Here is an 18202-nt window from a genome sequence, read left to right on the forward strand (position 1 = left end):
TCAACTGTACACTTTACACAGAAGCTTTTAGGAAAACTGTTGTATTTAAAGTGGGTTTCATAAAATTACAGAAAATTTATGAGTTCATTATACTAAAAATGATTAATCTACTGTCCTTAAAGTTGATCTGACTTAATCACATTCTAAGTAAATTTAGAGGAGACCCTTTGTTTAAATATCCCAACTTTGAAAATGTACTATATTTATGCCAATCAACTACTTTTCAATTAACATGGTGATTAAGGTCCCTATTCAGAAAACTTTTCTACCAATCGATGTGTTTGTGAATCAAAAGTAGCAACATAGGCCTATGAGATCTCACCATATCCAAATTTTATTGTCGATAGAATTAACAGGAGGAAAGATCATTGAAAAGGAGGCATGTAAGAATAGAATGCAATGAATAAGTAGAGAAAAGGGGAAAGGACATTGCATTGACTAAAACAGTCTGTGCAAAAACTCCAGAGATATGAAGAAAATTTGCTACATATGAAAAAGATGATGATAGTGGAGCTACATCAAATATCATATGTGCTCCAGCATACAACGAAACAGAGTATTTTATTACATAAATACCCTCTCCCTCAATTTTCTTTCTCGTGAGGCAATTCTTATAAAATCCCATAGGTAGGAAATAGTAAACTCCATTGAAATTTCTAACCATTCTTTCCTCCCATAGAGCATATCTGCCACTTCTTATGATATATGCAGATATGTTGTTCAGTTTGAACCAGGGAGAAATGAGATAAATTTCATAAACCATTGTTTCTCACAGGCCAGTATGCTTCCTACAGAGAACAAGATATATAAGGCATATAACTCAGAAGCAAAGACAGGAGAACTTGGATACGTATTTTAATCTTAAAGTTCTGTCATTTATGTCTCCAGTTTTATTATAATAGAGTGTATAATCAGCTTTTTTGCCTTCACTAAAACAGTTTTTAAAAACAAAAATGATATTCTTGTATATCATCTCTTAGAGTTTCTAAGAGTCTGTAATTATATGAAAGCAAAGCTACACTACTACACTAAATAATTCTCATTTATTTATAAAGATTTATGAACCTGTTTATCAAAAGTATGGAGAATCTACTGTAAGGTAGATAATGTTCTAAGTGCTTATAAGATAATGTAAAAGGAAAATTATTAAGCAATCATATACTCTCCCAAATGCACACATGCATGCACACACACACAGCTTGGGAGTTTGCCCTTTTTTCTTCCCAGAGTGGAGTTTATTACTTATTTATCTTTCAACATACAGATTTCAAAGGCATGGCTAGTTATCTACATTCTGTATATAAGCGTTCGAGCTTTATTACATTCATTGGATGGCTCAGTTTTCTACTCCATGACTAAAATTAATTTCTATTTCCATACATTTATATATATTATACATAAATAACATTGGCTTATAGCTCTCCTGCAATGTTATCTCTTAGAACCAATACATCAGTTTCCACCCAACCACCTAACTCCTCTTTGGAAATCCAAGGCTGGAGTCTGCCCACACATGCATCTCCATCCTGTCTGCCTGGTCTACCTTCTTGCGATGATGGGTAATTGTGTTTTTTGTGTTCAACATCAATACAGTATCTAGTCTGCATTAGCCCATGTATTCTTCCTATGCATGCTCCCTGTGAATGACCTGATGCTTATCGCTGTAGTCCTTCCCTAAATTCTTACTATCTTCTTCTTCAGTGACAGAGAAATAAGCTTTAAAACTTGTCTTATTTAGATGTCATGTATCTACTCCCTGTTCACCATGGAGTTGGGATTCATGTTGGCCATGACCTTTGACCTGTAAGTGGCCATCTGCAACTCTGTGAGCTATTCTGCTATCCTTATCTGTGGAATAATGTTGGCTTTGAGTGTGACCACAGTCCTATATGGACTCCTCATTCTTTTTACTGCTGAGGCTTCCTTACTACACAACTGATGTCATTGTCCACACTTACTATGAATTCCTGACCTGATTGAACTAATCTCTGCTAATACTAGTGAAGCAATGTCATTGTCTGGGGTAAATACCTGAGGTTGTTTGCCTTGTGCCAAGGAAATCAAGGACACCGACACATGTGGGATGAGGTAGAGGTTTAATAGGTGAAAGAAAGAGAAAAGTGAATAGCTCTCCCTCCTGCAGAGAGAGAGGGGCACTTAAGTGGATCTTCCCTTTTTGTGGTGAAGTGCATAAGGTTTTGTAGGCCGGCTTGAGGTGGAGGTGTCTGACTTACATAGGGCCCAAAGATTGGTCGGACCAAATGGATATGACGTTTACATAGCACTGGAAGAAGCTGGCTGCACCACCCTAATCTTCTATTATGCAAATGGCTTCTGTACCTGGCCAGCGCCATGTTGCTTACTCCTTACTGTACACGTGGTTGGCAAAGAAAAGGGAAGATATAACCGCCATTGTGAACATGCCTAGTTCCCAGATATCCCCTTTCCTATTGGCACAATTGCTGGCATTCACCTGTGCAAGCTTCTAGCTTGCCTTTCTATGTCTGCAGCTTGATTTTGCAGGCTGCTCTTTGTTAGAAAACAAAATGATTTGAGAGATGCTTTTCGTTAAAAGGAAAATCTTATGGAGGATTTCATTACCTTCACTATCTGCTGAAATAATTTCTTTTTAACTCATATATCACTAGGATCCATAGATTTTATGGCTTATTTTAGTACTTCCTTATCAGTGGAATGAAATTCATATTAATAATTTTTTTTTTTTTTTTTTGAGACAGAATCTTACTTTGTCACCCAGGCTGAAGTGCAGTGGCGCAATCTTGGCTCACTGCAATGTCCACCTCCTGGGTTCAAGTGATTCTCCTGCCTCAGCCTCCCGAGTAGCTGGGATTACAGGCATGTGCCACCACGCCCAGCTAATTTTTTGTGTTTTTAGTAGAGATGGAGTTTCACCATGTTGGCCAGGCTGGTCTCAAACTCCTGAACCTAGGTGATCTTCCTTCCTCGGCTTCCCAAAGTGCTGGGATTACAGGTGTGAGCCACTGTGCCTGGCCAATAGTCATCTTTTATATTTAGACTACTCAGGCTTTGTTATACTTTCACACTAGATTCAAGGCCTTGAGCAGACAAAGATTTTCCAGATAAACATCAGGTTCATGTTTATTTTTAAAATATGGTTAATATATGAAATAGAGTAGATCTTGACAAGTTAACAATATATAATAGTTTGTGAGTGACTTTATTATTTTTCAGTTCAGTAGTCCCCTCTTATCTGCACTTTCATTTTTGACAGTTTTGCTTTCCATGTTTTCAATAACCTGTGCAATCCAATCAACTGCAATCCAAAAATAAGCAAATACACTACTATGTGATATTTGAGACAGAGAGACCATATCCACATAACTTTTATTATAGTACATTGTTATAATTGTTTAATTTTTATTATTAATTGCTGGTGTTCATCTCTTACTGTTCCTAATTTATAAATTAAATTGTATCATGGTTATTATGTATTTAGGAAAAAAAAACATAGTGCATATAGGATTCAGTACTGCTCATGGTCTCAGGCATCCACTGCCTTGGAACATATTTCATGCAGATAAGGGAAAACTACTGTATGGCATCATTTCTTAATTTGTATATGCCCAATATCAAGAATTGAGTTCAACACATTAGCCATTTACTATTGTTAAGTAATAAAACTCACCTATTCCATTAATTCCTGGCATAAGCACACGGATTTTCACCTGCAATAACTAATTTCTAGGTGTTAGTCTAAGTTTATAGAAGCACTGTATTTTTTCTCTTTAGTGGCAGTTATGATTTAGGAACTGAAGATAGAAGAATAACTATTGGTACAGCATATACTTGAAAATCATGGTATCTTTATACTATCATAAAACTAAAGGCGTGATTGAGACTTAGCTAATTTCATAGTCTTTTTTAAAAAATTTATTTTAAGAGAACAGACTTCTGTGACTACTATAGAGATTTTATATGTCAGTGCATGTCACAGCTAGAGCTTAGAAATTATTTTGCCACATAAATAATGTATCCTTTGGATATTTTGGAGGAGTGTCTGTGTGGGTGTGTGTGTATTGTATTTAGATAGTTAGATTATCTTAATTTTGGGAAAATTATAAAAGAAGGAGCAGAAAAAGAAAAATGGTTATCAGCTAAAAATCTACATGTAAATTTTCTATTTTATTTTAATATTCTTCTTAAAGTAATCATTACTTCTGTTGTACATTTTCTATTTTATTTTAATATCCTTAGTGTAATCATTAAAGTAATCACTACTTCTTAAAATAATCTTAATCATTAAAAGTAGCATGTTAAAGACATTTATCTTCAATAAAAATTATTTAAAACTAATGTCAAGTTTGAAGAGAATCGTTCTTCACAATGATAATGACTATATTTTTCTGATATGCAATTTATATATTTTCACTTTAAAAAAGTCAAATAACTTAGAAAGTATAAAAAGAAGAAAGTCAAAATACTATTCTGATGACGAAAAGAGAAAAAAGAGACACGCACACATATGCACACATTACAGGTACTTTGGTAGACTTAGTTGAAAGACTTTAAAGGCCTTTCTCTAAATCCAGTTTCACTTCAACCTCTGAAAAAAAGACTCTGAATAGCCCGTCTTATTTTGAATAATTTTTGTCTTAACTTCGTCATCCAAACTAAAGTCTTCTGTTTGTAAAATAAAGTTTTCAACAAACAAAAGGAAGGAACTTCCAACTTAGTTACATAAAAAATTTAAAAAGAAAATTCTGAATTTTCATGAATTACTTTTGAAGATTTAACTCAAACTCAAGATTGGGATCAATATGTTTTGGTTTTACTCAAATAAGTTAAACTATTTTATATATCTCTTAAGGGAGACCACTAAAAAATATTAGTTAATATATTTACTTAAAAAAATGAAGAGAAACCTGGAACCATAAACAATAAATCTAGGAAAAAACAGAAAATGTACTATATAACTCAAAATAAAGTAGGAGAAGCAAATCCAAGCACATGAATAATTACTTTGAGTGTAAAAGGTTATTGTTGTAAATCTGGTTAAAAAAAAAACCACATGATTATCTCAACAGATGCAGAAAAGGCCTTTGACAAAATTCAACAGCCCTTCATGCTAAAAACTCTCAATAAATTCGGTATTGATGGAACGTGTCTCAAAATAATGTGTTATTTATGACAAACCCACAGCCAATATCATACTGAATGGGAAAAAACTGGAAGCATTCCGTTTGAAAGCTGGCACAAGACAGAGATGCCCTCTCTCACCACTCCTATTCAACATATTGCTGGAAGTTCTGGCTAGGGCAATCAGGCAAGAGAAAGAAATAAAGGGTATTCGGTTAGGAAAAGAAGAAGTCAAATTGTCCCTGTTTGCAGATGACATGATTGTATATTTAGAAAACCCCATTGTCTCAGCCCAAAATCTCCTTAAGCTGATAAGCAACTTCAGCAAAGTCTCAGGATACAAAATTAATGTGCAAAAATCACAAGCATTCTTATACACCAGTAACAGACAAACAGAGAGCCAAAACAGGAATGAACTTCCATTCACAATTGCTTCAAAGAGAATAAAATACCTAGGAATCCAACTTCCAAGGGATGTAAAGGACCTCTTCAAGGAGAACTACAAACCACTGCTCAGTGAAATAAAAGAGGACATAAACAAATGGAAGAACATACCATGCTCATGGATAGGAAGAATCAATACTGTGAAAATGGCCATACTGCCCCATCAAGCTACCAATGACGTTCTTCACAGAATTGAAAAAAACTGCTTTAAAGTTCATATGGAACCAAAAAAGAGCCTGCATTGCCAACACAATCCTAGGTCAAAACAACAAAGCTGGAGGCATCACGCTACCTGACTTCAAACTATACTACATAGCTACAGTAACCAAAACAGCATGGCACTGGTACCAAAACAGAGATATAGACCAATGGAACAGAACAGAGTCCTCAGAAATAATCCCACACATTTACATCCATCTGATCTTTGACAAACCTGAGAAAAACAAGAAATGGGGAAAGGATTCCCTATTTAATAAATGGTGCTGGGAAAATTGGCTAGCCATAAGTAGAACTGGATCCTTTCCTTACTCCTTATACAAAAATTAATTCAAGATGGATTAGAGACTTAAATGTTAGACCTAAAACCATAAAAACCCTAGAAGAAAACCTAGGTAATACCATTCAGGACAGTTTTATTCCATGGGCATGGGCGAGGACTTCATGTCTAAAACACCAAAAGCAACGGCAACAAAAGCCAAAATTCACAAATGGGATCTAATTAAACTAAAGAGTTTCTGTGCAACAAAAGAAACTACCATCAGAGTGAACAGGCAACCTACAGAATGGGAGAAAATTTTTGCAATCTACTCATCTAACAAAGGGCTAATATCCAGAACCTACAAATAACTCAAACAAATTTACGAGAAAAAAACAAACAACCCCATCAAAAAGTGGGTAAAGGATATGAATAGACATTTCTCAAAAGAAGACATGCATACAGCCAACAGACACATGAAAAAATGCTCGTCATCACTCGCCATCAGAGAAATGCAAATCAAAACCACAGTGAGGTACCATCTCACACCAGTTAGAAAGGCGATCATTAAAAAGTCAGGAAACAACAGGTGCTGGAGAGGATGTGGAGAAATAGGAACACTTTTACACTGTTGGTGGGATTGTAAACTAGTTCAACCACTATTGGAAACAGCATGGTGATTCGTCAAGGATCTAGAACTAGAAATACCATATGACCCAGCCATCCCATTACTGGGGTATATAACCAAAGGATTATAAATCATGCTGCTCTAAAGACACATGCACACGTATGTTTATTGCAGCACTATTCACAATAGCAAAGACTTGGAATCAACCCTAATGTCCATCAGTGACAGACTGGATTAAGAAAATGTGGCACATATACACCATGGAATACTATGCAGCCATAAAAAGGGATGAGTTTGTGTTCTTTGTAGGGACATGGATGCCACTGGAAACCATCATTCTCAGCAAACTATCGCAAGAACAGAAAACCAAACACCGCATGTTCGCACTCATAGGTGGGAATTGAACAATGACATCACTTGGACTCGAGAAGGGGAACATCACACACCGGGGCCTATTATGGGGAGGGGGGAGGGATGGCATTGGGAGTTATACCTGATGTAAATGACAAGTTGATAGGTGCTGACGAGTTGATGGGTGCAACACACCAACATGGCACAAGTATACATATGTAACTTGTGCACATGTACCCTAGAACTTAAAGTATAATAATGAAAAAAAAAAAGAGCAAAAAAAAAAAAAAAAAAAACAAAGGTACTTATTAATCACTTTGGATATTGTCTGTTATAATCCATGGAATTAAGCACTTTGTAAAAGAACAAGTATGGACTTTAATTCAGGCGTAATCATTTTTAATTTTAGTGACATAGGGGTTAAGTAAATAAATATGGAGCCAGAGATACATGAATTCAGATCCTGATGTCACCTTTTATTACCTATAAAATTTTGCACCATTTTATATTTTTTACATTTATCAACTTTCTTTTTTCTCACCTGTTTCATGGTATTTTTTTCCAAATACATTTTTGAAGATCAAGTTGTTTCATAATATTTTTTCTTGATATATTCAGCAGATGTATTTCATACCAAAGAACTCAACAGACCTCTGGGGAAAACATTTTTATTATCTTAAAGGATAGTTCAGAATAATTACTCCATCTAAAAGTAAAATAGACCTTTAGTTTGGGGAAAGGCCCTTTAATCCCAGAGGACCACTGATTCTCCTTCCACTTAGGGCTTTTCATCAAGTAGGATCTGCAGTCAGTTTTATTCCAGCTCGTGTTCATTCAGCACGTTTATTTGCATCTGGTCCTTTTAGAAGGTGGCTTTATGGATGACTGTCAGCTTTTAATTTGGATGAGTTAAGTTAGAGACACAGGACAGGAAAAGAGAGGAGAAAAAAAGGAGACACAGGGCAAGAAAAGAGGGGAGAGAGCTACATTCAAACAACGGCATTTATAGAACTATGAGAACTGCAAAAAGGTAATGCTCAGCTCTTTAAATGTCCTTTGTAAAGTTAAAAATAAAGATTACAGGTATATACTAACAAGGAGAAATAGACCCTTCCTTTCATAACTGATGAAAGTTAAGTTACCTGTTAATTAGCTAAAATATAAGGAGCATAGGGTCAGAGATACTCCAAATTAAAATTAAAATAGCATTAAAACTGCTTGAACAAGACAGGCCGTGGAAGAAGAGACAGCTGTGAACAAAGAACACCTGGTTTCCTTCCATTCAGCATTAGAAGTTGATCAATCAGAACTTCTGTGCAAAGAACATTATTTAGGAGTAAGCTGAAAAAAAATGTGTCTATTTGTTGAAGTGATCAGGTGGGCAATCATTACATCCTTTTGTCACATTAACTCTTATTGTTTGTCATGTATTTATCCTCAAACTAGTTAATCCATAGAGATAAGAAGGAGTAGAAAGTATGGAAAGACATTTAAATCTAATAATATTTAAATCAATATGTGCATATTGAATGCACTTATTTAAGCATAGATATGGTTTGCTGAAAGAGCCTTCACATAATGTTAGAAAACCTTTAAAAGTCCCTGTGTGCTTGAATTTCTGGATGTAGTATACCATAATTTATGGCAACACGGGAGAAAGTCTTAGATGTGTGTAGGTACAACATGAAATATGTTTCTCAGAAGTAATATGTTAATTAAAAAAATTCCGAGAGCCAACAGAGATGCATGAATAGCTTTATGTTTACCTGGAAGTGGAAATCTGGGTAATCAAGCTCTTTGAACCCTCAGCTAAAGCAGTAATTTACACAGAATCAACCTTCAACAAATGGTACTATCTCCCTGTTCTAAGAGTCCTGTTTTCTAATCATGGCAAAACAAAGCAGTGATAAAGGTAAACTAAAGAACAGAAGTCTTTTTATTTTACTGTAGGAAGAGATAGCAGGGCCACTTGTCTTAACTCTAATACCTATGTGTGTTGCTTAAATCGTAATAAGTAATAGAAATGTAATTTCATTTAGGAAAGTATCTGGAAGCATCAATGGAACAGTGTTCAGAACATGGTTTTGGGGTCACATGGCTGTGCAACTACTCGTGTTTTCCTTCTACTAAACATCATTTCATGCCAGTCTTTGGGTTGGCTCTTGGTAATACCTAGGTATGCTACAGTTCCTACACTGAGGAAAATTTAATTTTATGAGTAAAAGAGATGTCATGAAATATATGAATAAATATAATATTCCACAATTTAATAAGCTGTCAAAGTGAAACATAAAAATGTATAAAAATGCAATGAGAGCAGAGAAAATTTCTGCCTAAAGTAATTCAACAAAGAGTCATAGAGGAGATTACTTTGACCTCAGTACTACAGGATGTGCAGTATGTTGCAAGGGGAAGTGGGGGGGAAAAGATGTGGAGGAAACTAAAATTAGATGGGTATGTGAAAACGTCAGAATTTTACAAAGAAGCATGGTGCATTTGGGGAATAGTTATAATTTTGGTGTTACCCTGTGGAGAAGATAAAGAGTAGCCTGGTGAAAAGGCTAGAAAGAATTGTTTGTTTTGTTAGCTAAAATGAAAATCTGCTTATGCTGTGCCTTTGCTTAGATATTTTACTAGATCTATATTACCTGTGGAATAATGATCAAATTCCAAGGCTTGCTGTATTAAATTCTTTCTTTATGTAAGATAATCTTCTAAGTTAACGTGTTTTAATTGACTTAATCATCTTTACAACCTTTTGATATCACCATTTTATAGACTAAAAACCTGAAAAATGAGATAGTGTTAGTATGATTTGGGCAACTTAAGCCTTATTGTGGAGATAAATGAAGTTAATAAAATAACATAGGAAAAGCCTATGATGGGAAAGCAAACAACCAGAAGAAAGAAAACAACCAAAAGCCAGAAGTGATAGCATTACAAGTGACAGCTGATAAATTTTAAGGTTCACTGGACTTTGTTTCTTCTGAGCTATATACAGTAATTTAAAGTATTGTGTAAAAAATCATTTTATAAAGCACAGGTTAAATTGGGAAAATTTCAAAATACCTTTGGGAGTATTTCTAATCATATATGTACTCAGTATAAAGTACTCTATATTCAAACACAAATACTGAGTAATGTAAGTCATATTTCAGTTTATGGGACACTTGGTGAGATTTTATAAATTATAATGAAGTACTCAGGGTTCATTATTTGGAATCTCATTATTATTATATTCAACAGATTTTTCACCAATTAATGAACAGTATACAGAGCATGCTGTAAAAGGGATAATCAAAATTTTGTAAGAGGATATAAATAACCTTGTAATTAGCCTAAACTTATTTCAAAATTATATTTCAATTGCTTTGATGTAGATGTATAATACATATTTATAAAATCGGTAGTAATACTGATTAAATTCAAGGTATGATCAGTGATAAGTGCTTAATAATACAGAAACACATTTTAATGATTATTTTAAAGTGTTTTATAAAATAATACAAACAAGTTTAAGTGCAGAGTCAGTATAGGCATTTGCTTCAAATCATGAAAAAATTAACATTAAAAATTCATCAAAGTGTTGGTAGGTTATAGTTGACTATGCATTTAACTTCTGTGACAAGAGCTTTTGAGTTTGACATAACGAAACAGCTTAACTTTGCGGTCATGAAGAAATATGTTAGATTTTTTTGTGTCTCAGCCACGTTTTTTGTAATGTCATTGCATCATCTGTAACACCTTCAGCTTCTAATTACTAAAATTGAAAATATGATACTTAGCTTGCATAGGCTTTCCAGCTAAAAAATAATATAGGTAGACTTTAGGAAAATATATTTTTCATGTTAAGAGAAATTAAATATTACTTTTATCCCTTACTTCACATTAAAAAATCGATATAAACTGAACTCACCCTAATAGCGTAAAAATCAAGAGATGCCAGGTGCATTGATCCATCTTGTGACTAATAGGTTCAGATACAAATAATGAAAATTAAGAATCACAGGACACACTGGAGAATATATAGAAGTAGAAAATTAGGATTTCCTAAAACCAGGCTTAAAATAATTGGGCATATAAGATGGGAATGTTTCTCTTGAAAAAGAGAGAACTTAGTGAATACGTGACTTACTCTCCTGTTTGGGGAAGACTGCCATGCAGAAGATACACAGTCTGTAGAACTCCAGAGGAAAGGGCCGATATTGCCTCCCAGATCCTAGGGACTGGTTCTGTGACAGCACTAGGAAAACAAAACACGTACTGGACTGTCTAAGAAATGAACAGCTATACCTGACAGCACTCAGACATCAGCTAGAGAATTGTATTTTAGGATGATGTTAAACAGGAATTTGGGATAGATTAATTATAAGATTTTTTCCATTTGTAAAATCCGATGTTTCTATCAAAAGCTCATTTGTCCTATGATTAAATCAAACAGCAAATTCAAAAAATGTCATAAAATTTTTATTGTACATTGATTGCTAACAAAGTTTTTTTTTCTTTTAAAAGTTTCATGAGATTCATGACAATTTACAATTACTACTTTCTATCTGGTTACATAGTTTTTGCTTTGTGTCATGGTATTTTTCACCCTAAAATACAAACTTGAAAGTATCTCAATGTGGTATTTTTGTATCTTCAGATTAGTTTTTCATTTGTTTTCAGATTTGGTTGTAATGACCTTGGCAGAAAAAATTTGCCTTAAAGTACAGAAACCCAACTGCAAAGGCAGAAGCAGCAGCACCATGGGACCAGCCAATACATCCCAAATATCACCAAACACCTTCTTGCTGATGGGCATCCCAGGACTAGAACATCTGCATGCCTGGATTGGGATTCCCTTCTGCTGCATGTACATGGTGGCCTTGATGGGGAATGTGACCATCCTGGCCGTGGTGAAGGCAGAACGAAGCCTCCACCAGCCTATGTTCCTGTTTCTGTGCATGCTGTCAGTCACTGACCTGGTCCTCTCCACATCCACGCTGCCCCGCATGCTCTGTCTCTTCTGGTTCAGAGCCCATGATATCACCCTTGATGCTTGCTTGGCCCAAATGTACTTCATCCACAGTGTTACTGCCATGGAATCGGGCTTCTTCCTGGCCATGGCCATTGACCGCTGTGTGGCCATCTGTGACCCACTGCGCCACGCCACCATTCTCACACACAGTCGCATTGCCAACATTGGAGCTGCTGTGGTCCTCAGGGGAATGGTCTTCTTTTTTCCACATCCCATCCTGCTCAAACAACTGCCCTACTGCAGAACTCGAATCATTGCACACACTTATTGCGAGTTCATGGCCGTGGTGAAACTGGCGTGTGAAGACACAGGGACCACCAAGCGCTACAGCCTCAGTGTGGCCTCTGTTATTGGGTCCTGTGATGGCTTTTTTATTGCTGTCTCCTATGTTCTAATCCTCAGAGCTGTCTTTCATCTTCCATCACAGGAAGCAAGTCTTAAAGCTCTAGGCACGTGTGGTTCCCATGTCTGTGTCATCCTCGTTTTCTATTCCACGGCTGTCTTTACCTTCCTGACCCACCGCTTTGGCCATAATGTGTCTCCCCAAATTCATATTTTCATTGCCAATATGTACCTTCTGGTACCACCCTTTCTTAACCCCATTGTTTATGGTATTAGGACCAAGAAAATTCGAGACCATGTCATTAGTTCTCTAAAGATAAAAGTTGCTCGACTAAGCTAAAATTGTTTGTAGAGATGGCAGAATCACAAAGGAGGAGGGCAAATGATTGATCCCTTTCTCATAACTGACATTAAATGTCACCCAAATAAATCAGACATTTAATCAAATTTTAATGGGGAAGAATGGTCATATATAATAGAAACTCCCCAATTCTAGTGCATCCAGCTGGGTGTTATATATTTTGTGTGCAACTGGGTCTTGGGGAGCTTACTTAGAACTTGAATGGGAAAGGAATCTCCTTCTACTCTTTGCTACTAATGAACTTTGGTATAACTATGGGTAGTAATTTATTTTCAAATAAGAAGCGATTGAAAAAGGGGGAAAATCCATGGAAATATTTTAAAATTCCCATAAAGAACCTGTTACTGATAAATTCATGATAACTGTCAATATTCTGAAGAAGAGGGAATGTAACTGGCTTCACATCCCCTGCATACATCAAATAATTTTGTATGCGTGCAAAAGAACTGACACATGGTACAAGTTGCCAAACGGTAAAGGTGGAATGATCAACATTGCAATAATCAAGTCAACATATCTTTAAATAATCTACCGCTCATAGAATATTATCTCTTTACCAAAAATAACTTGTGTCTGCCACTGGTTTGTTACCTGAATTAAGATACTATCCTTTAAATTTTTATCACAGAGTCTCCTGAAAACACAAGGAGCTTTATGCTTGACACTACATTTTTGGGACATTGCCTAGAGCTTTGTCAGGCCCTCTGAACTTGATTCAGATATGCTGGCCATCAGCAACATGCTACCACCTTTTGTTGAAAGAAAATATCTATTACAAAGCAGTCACTTTAAGTTTATTGGTGATTACTACTGGAAATATTAAAAATAAGATTATTATAGATAAATTTTTTTACTGGAAAAGTCTGAATTTTCTTTTCTTAAAAATGTAACTCATTTCTTTTCTTTTTGGCTAGTACAAAATTAAAAATACTTCAGATACAAGCAATAAATACACGCTAAATTTTATTAAACTGTTGTTCTCTTTTTAGTGATTTACAATTTTTAAAATATTATTTTCACCTTCTTTCTTTTCTTACTATTTGCTTCCTATTTAATCTTAAGCCTTCTTTAAGATAAATATCTCGGCTTCCTTTCTATATCCATCTTGTTTAGACACTACTAAATACCACTGTTTAATCTTTTACCATTTCTCACTAGGACTACTTCAAGTTTCGACTGAAGTCTTCAAGGCATTAGCTTGTAATTACTATTTTCAGTGCAGCACCTACATTAACAACAGAGTTATCTTCCTAAAAATTTGTGTGTGTGTGTGTGTGTGTTTGTGTGTGTGTGTATATATATAAAAACTTGGTCATATTGGACCCATGCAAGATCCAGGATGGCAATGAACAGCTATATGAACTACTTTTCCCCTTTTTCCCTTAATGTTCTTCCACATAAGTTGCAGTCTTTGTACCGTCCATGAAGATTCACACCTGCATTCCAAACAATATATCTCTTCATACCTTCATGTCTCTATTTAGAATTCTACTCCGTACTCCATTCCTTTTTCATACCTAGAGAGAACTAGGCTTCAAGACATAACTCCTATTTAAACTCCTGCACCTTGTTTGAAAGATTAGATTATTTCCTTAAGTCATACTAACTAGAAATTCTTCCTACAACTGTTATAAAAAAAGTCACAGTGTACTGTAGTTAATTCTTAATAGCCCACTTTGTCAATTAAACTATTAGTAAAGTTAATGGTTAAGTGAACTGATTCTGAGGACAGAATACCAGAGTTACTTATATTAGTTACTTACTGTCCTGCATATACTCAGGCAAGTTGCTGAAACTTTCTGGATCTTGCTGACACAGTAAACAAAATGAAGATTATAAAATTTATTTTCCTATACAGTTTTTTTTTTCTTTTTTTTTAGATGGAACCTCACTCTTTCACCCAGGCTACAGTGCAGTTGTGCGATCTCGGCTTACTGCAGCCTTTGCCTCTCAGGTATAAGTGATTCTCCCACCTCAGCCTCACAAGTAGCTGGGACTACAGGCGTGTGCCACTACACCCGGCTGATTTTTTTTGTATTTTTAGTAGAGACAGGGTTTCGCTGTGTTGGCTAGGCTGGTCTCAAACTCCTGACCTCAGGTGATCTGCCTGCCTCAGCCTCCCAAAGTGCTGGGATTACAGGCGTGAACCACCAAGCCCGGCCATCTTATAGAGTTTTAATAATTAAATAAGTGAAAGCATATAAGACAATAGTCCCACACAGTAAGCCCTTAGCAAGTAAACATTAGTTAAGGCTATGGATTATCATTACAAATATAATTTTGTATGTATATTGTATGCCAGACTTTGTTATACATATGCACACACGCGCGCACACACACACACACACACACACACGCCTGTATATATACATGTGTGTATATATATATCATTTAAGTTATGTAATTATCACAGCAATCACAAGAACATGTGTTAGTCTGATTTTACAGGTGAGGAATTTGAACTCAGAGAGATTAATTAACCAAAGGTTACTTATTAAGTGACACGGTCTGGATTTAAACTAACATGAAAATACATAAGCTCACGTTTATAAACTGTCTTTTTTTACTTTTTACTCCTAATACCACTCAGTATTCTATGCCCATGTGTGTTCAATGAATGTTTCTGAAGGAAAGAATGAAGCAATAAGATATTTGGAATCACTTGTCATATATTTTAGAACTCCTAATCAGGTGATAGTTTTAATTAAGTATCTGAATTAAGATTATAAGAATATTGTTTAATAATCTTTGTTAAGCTAATGGAGAAACACGACAATAACAGTAGGAACAGATCTCTCCAAGGCTAAAGAGAAGAGACCCCTAGGGACACGGAGAACTTCAAGACTTACATCTTATTTATTTATTTATTTATTTATTTATTTATTTACCATTTCCTGACCATGAGCTACCTACTCTGGACCCTCAGTCTATATTGTTTTCTTATTTGAAACTACCTTTAATCATGGAGTTTAATTATATTTACTGATATAATTACATATCAAGATTGTTTACACATTAGGTTTGAAAATATGAACTATGGAACCTGTACTTTCAGGTTATCTGCCAATGAACATCAGATTGGAAATGTTCAATAACAATGAAAGTATATTCTCAAAAACACTGCATTAAATTCTACCTAAGAGATATTCAACTTTTTAATATAATTCATATAATAAAAACTCATATTTTTGGAGTGGCAAACTGTACCAGGTCATGTTGTACTCTGAGGAAAAGGGAGCAAAAGAGAAGTCCATGCCTCAGGAAGTTATATTGATTCAGGAGGGGGGCATGGAAGTGCTGGGTACAGAAAGGGGAGGTCCCCGGGGAGGGCTCCACCCTTGGGCCTGTACCCATGGACCTAAATAGAAAAGGCACTCTTGTGGCAATTTATTGCCCTAATGTTGCATTTTTCAAGATCACTCTGGCCTGCCATGCCCCTATCTTGTTATGGGTATTACATGAATAATGGTGGGGGTTAGGTTTCTAGTGTGCCCGTCACCCAAATATTGGACACAGTACCCAGTAATTAAGTTTTTAACCCTTATCTGTCTTCCTCCCTCTTTTGGAGTGCCCAGAGTCTATTTTCTACATCTTTATGCCCATGTGTACCATTTGTTTATCTTCCACTTATAGGTGAGAACACACGATACTTGATTTTCTGCTTCTGTCTTAGTTCACTTATGACAATGGTCTCCAGCTGCATCTATATTGCTGTAAAGGATATGATTATGTTCTTTCTTATGGCTACATAGTGTTCCATGGTATATGTGTATGTGTGTGTGTGTGTGTACATATGTAAAAAAATTACCATCAGGGTGTTGACATCCCACCACCTTCTCTAACCAAATAGTTCCCAACATTTTCTTCCCCTTTCTAGGTCTACTCACAAGTTTAGTTTCTTATTCCTGCAAGAAGCCCTTTTGAAACTCAGTTCTCCCTAACCCTAGTATTATACAACATATTTTTTTCCCCTAGGACTCCTCTCTTGTACTTACTTCAGTCACTCCCGTGTTTCTTTTTTATATATCTTATTCACCAAACAATGGTAATTTTTCAATTATTATTTCACTTAGTACATAATTCTTTTGCCATTATTTTTGGTATGTGCTAATTCCATCTAAAAAACCAAGACTCTTAATTTAAGTGTAAGTTTTACTTATGGAAGCCCCAAAGTCACTAGAAATGAAAATGACTATTGATTTTGAAGTAAGCTATAGCAATTTGTGTGCCATTATAGACACAAGCAACTCTGTCTTGAATATAATCCTTCCATGGCTCCAGACTTTCTTTAATTTTCATCCTAAATAATTTCTCAATTTGTACTCCTCCCTCTGGAGTTCCTAAACCAAATCAGCATACCTCCTACAATACACTAACAGTTCTACCGCACTTCTGAACATTTGCAGTTATCCACATGTGCTATCCTCAATGATTTACTATGGGATTTGTTCCCTGAATATCCAAGCTATGAAAAACACGTTGGTTAAGTAAAAGGCCACTAGGGATGAAGGACGGCCAGGGAAAACCAACATAAATCTGCCTCAAGCCCACACACCTTCATCTTATCCTGGAGATCCACAGATCTTCCTCATACTTCAAGTGGATTTTGTTAGTCTTTGAGTCATTGTGATCAGACTCACAACTATCTACAGGTATTACTCTAGGAAAAGGGACAACAGAGGGTGGGGGAAATGTTAGAAAACTCTGAAGTGCAAAAAGTCATATAGGAAAAGTCTTTTCAAATCTTCTCAACCAAAATGCCACAATCGCTAACCCTTGTAAGACCATGGTTAGTTTCTGCAGTGCTTAGAATGACTAATAACATTATTTAGAAAATTATAAATATCTTTTGAATTTTTACCTAATGTTGCCTTTACTTGCTGGCAATTGCTTCTGATCATTCAGACCAAAACTTGCCTTTTTGCTTTCAAAGTTCCAATGTTATCCTATTACTACTACCAGAAAATTTTTATCCATAGTATTCCTGATAAATGATCATTTGTTTCTACTTGAAAACTCCACTGATGATGAGCTTCTAGCTTTACAAGAAAGGCTTTCTGTTTGTTTTTGTAAAATCCTATGTTTGTGATAGAATCCTGTACTTTATTATTAAACTAAAATGTATATATTTATTCATTTATTATTTTACTTTTTAACACCTTTTATTTGGCCAGGTATCTACCTCTGGTGAGATATATATATATATATACACACACACACACATACACACACACACACATACATATATATAGTTGTTTTCCCTTTAACAAATAAGGAATCGAAAAATATTTGAAGACAAAATGACCAGAATCGTCAAATATTTCTTCTTATGATATCAGTTTAAGACGATCCACTTTCCTAGTCAAAGTTCTTTCTAAAAACCAAACAAAACAAAATGAAAATTATTTTTTCCACATTTCTTTTAACTTTGTACTTCATAGAAAAGTAAAAAAAAATGCATTT

At 35.3% G+C, this 18202-nt stretch overlaps 1 protein-coding gene across 1 annotated transcript; it reads left to right on the forward strand.

Annotated features, from left to right (window-relative positions):
* The first annotated feature begins 11764 nt into the window (after positions 1-11764).
* LOC126936479 (olfactory receptor 52M1-like) lies at positions 11765-12718 on the forward strand. The gene has a single exon (XM_050759255.1). The coding sequence runs from the start codon at positions 11765-11767 to the stop codon at positions 12716-12718; it is 954 nt and encodes a 317-aa protein (XP_050615212.1).
* Positions 12719-18202: the final 5484 nt, after the last annotated feature.

The sequence above is a fragment of the Macaca thibetana genome, chromosome 14 (genome assembly GCF_024542745.1).
Source record: "Macaca thibetana thibetana isolate TM-01 chromosome 14, ASM2454274v1, whole genome shotgun sequence".
Taxonomy (NCBI): domain Eukaryota; kingdom Metazoa; phylum Chordata; class Mammalia; order Primates; family Cercopithecidae; genus Macaca; species Macaca thibetana.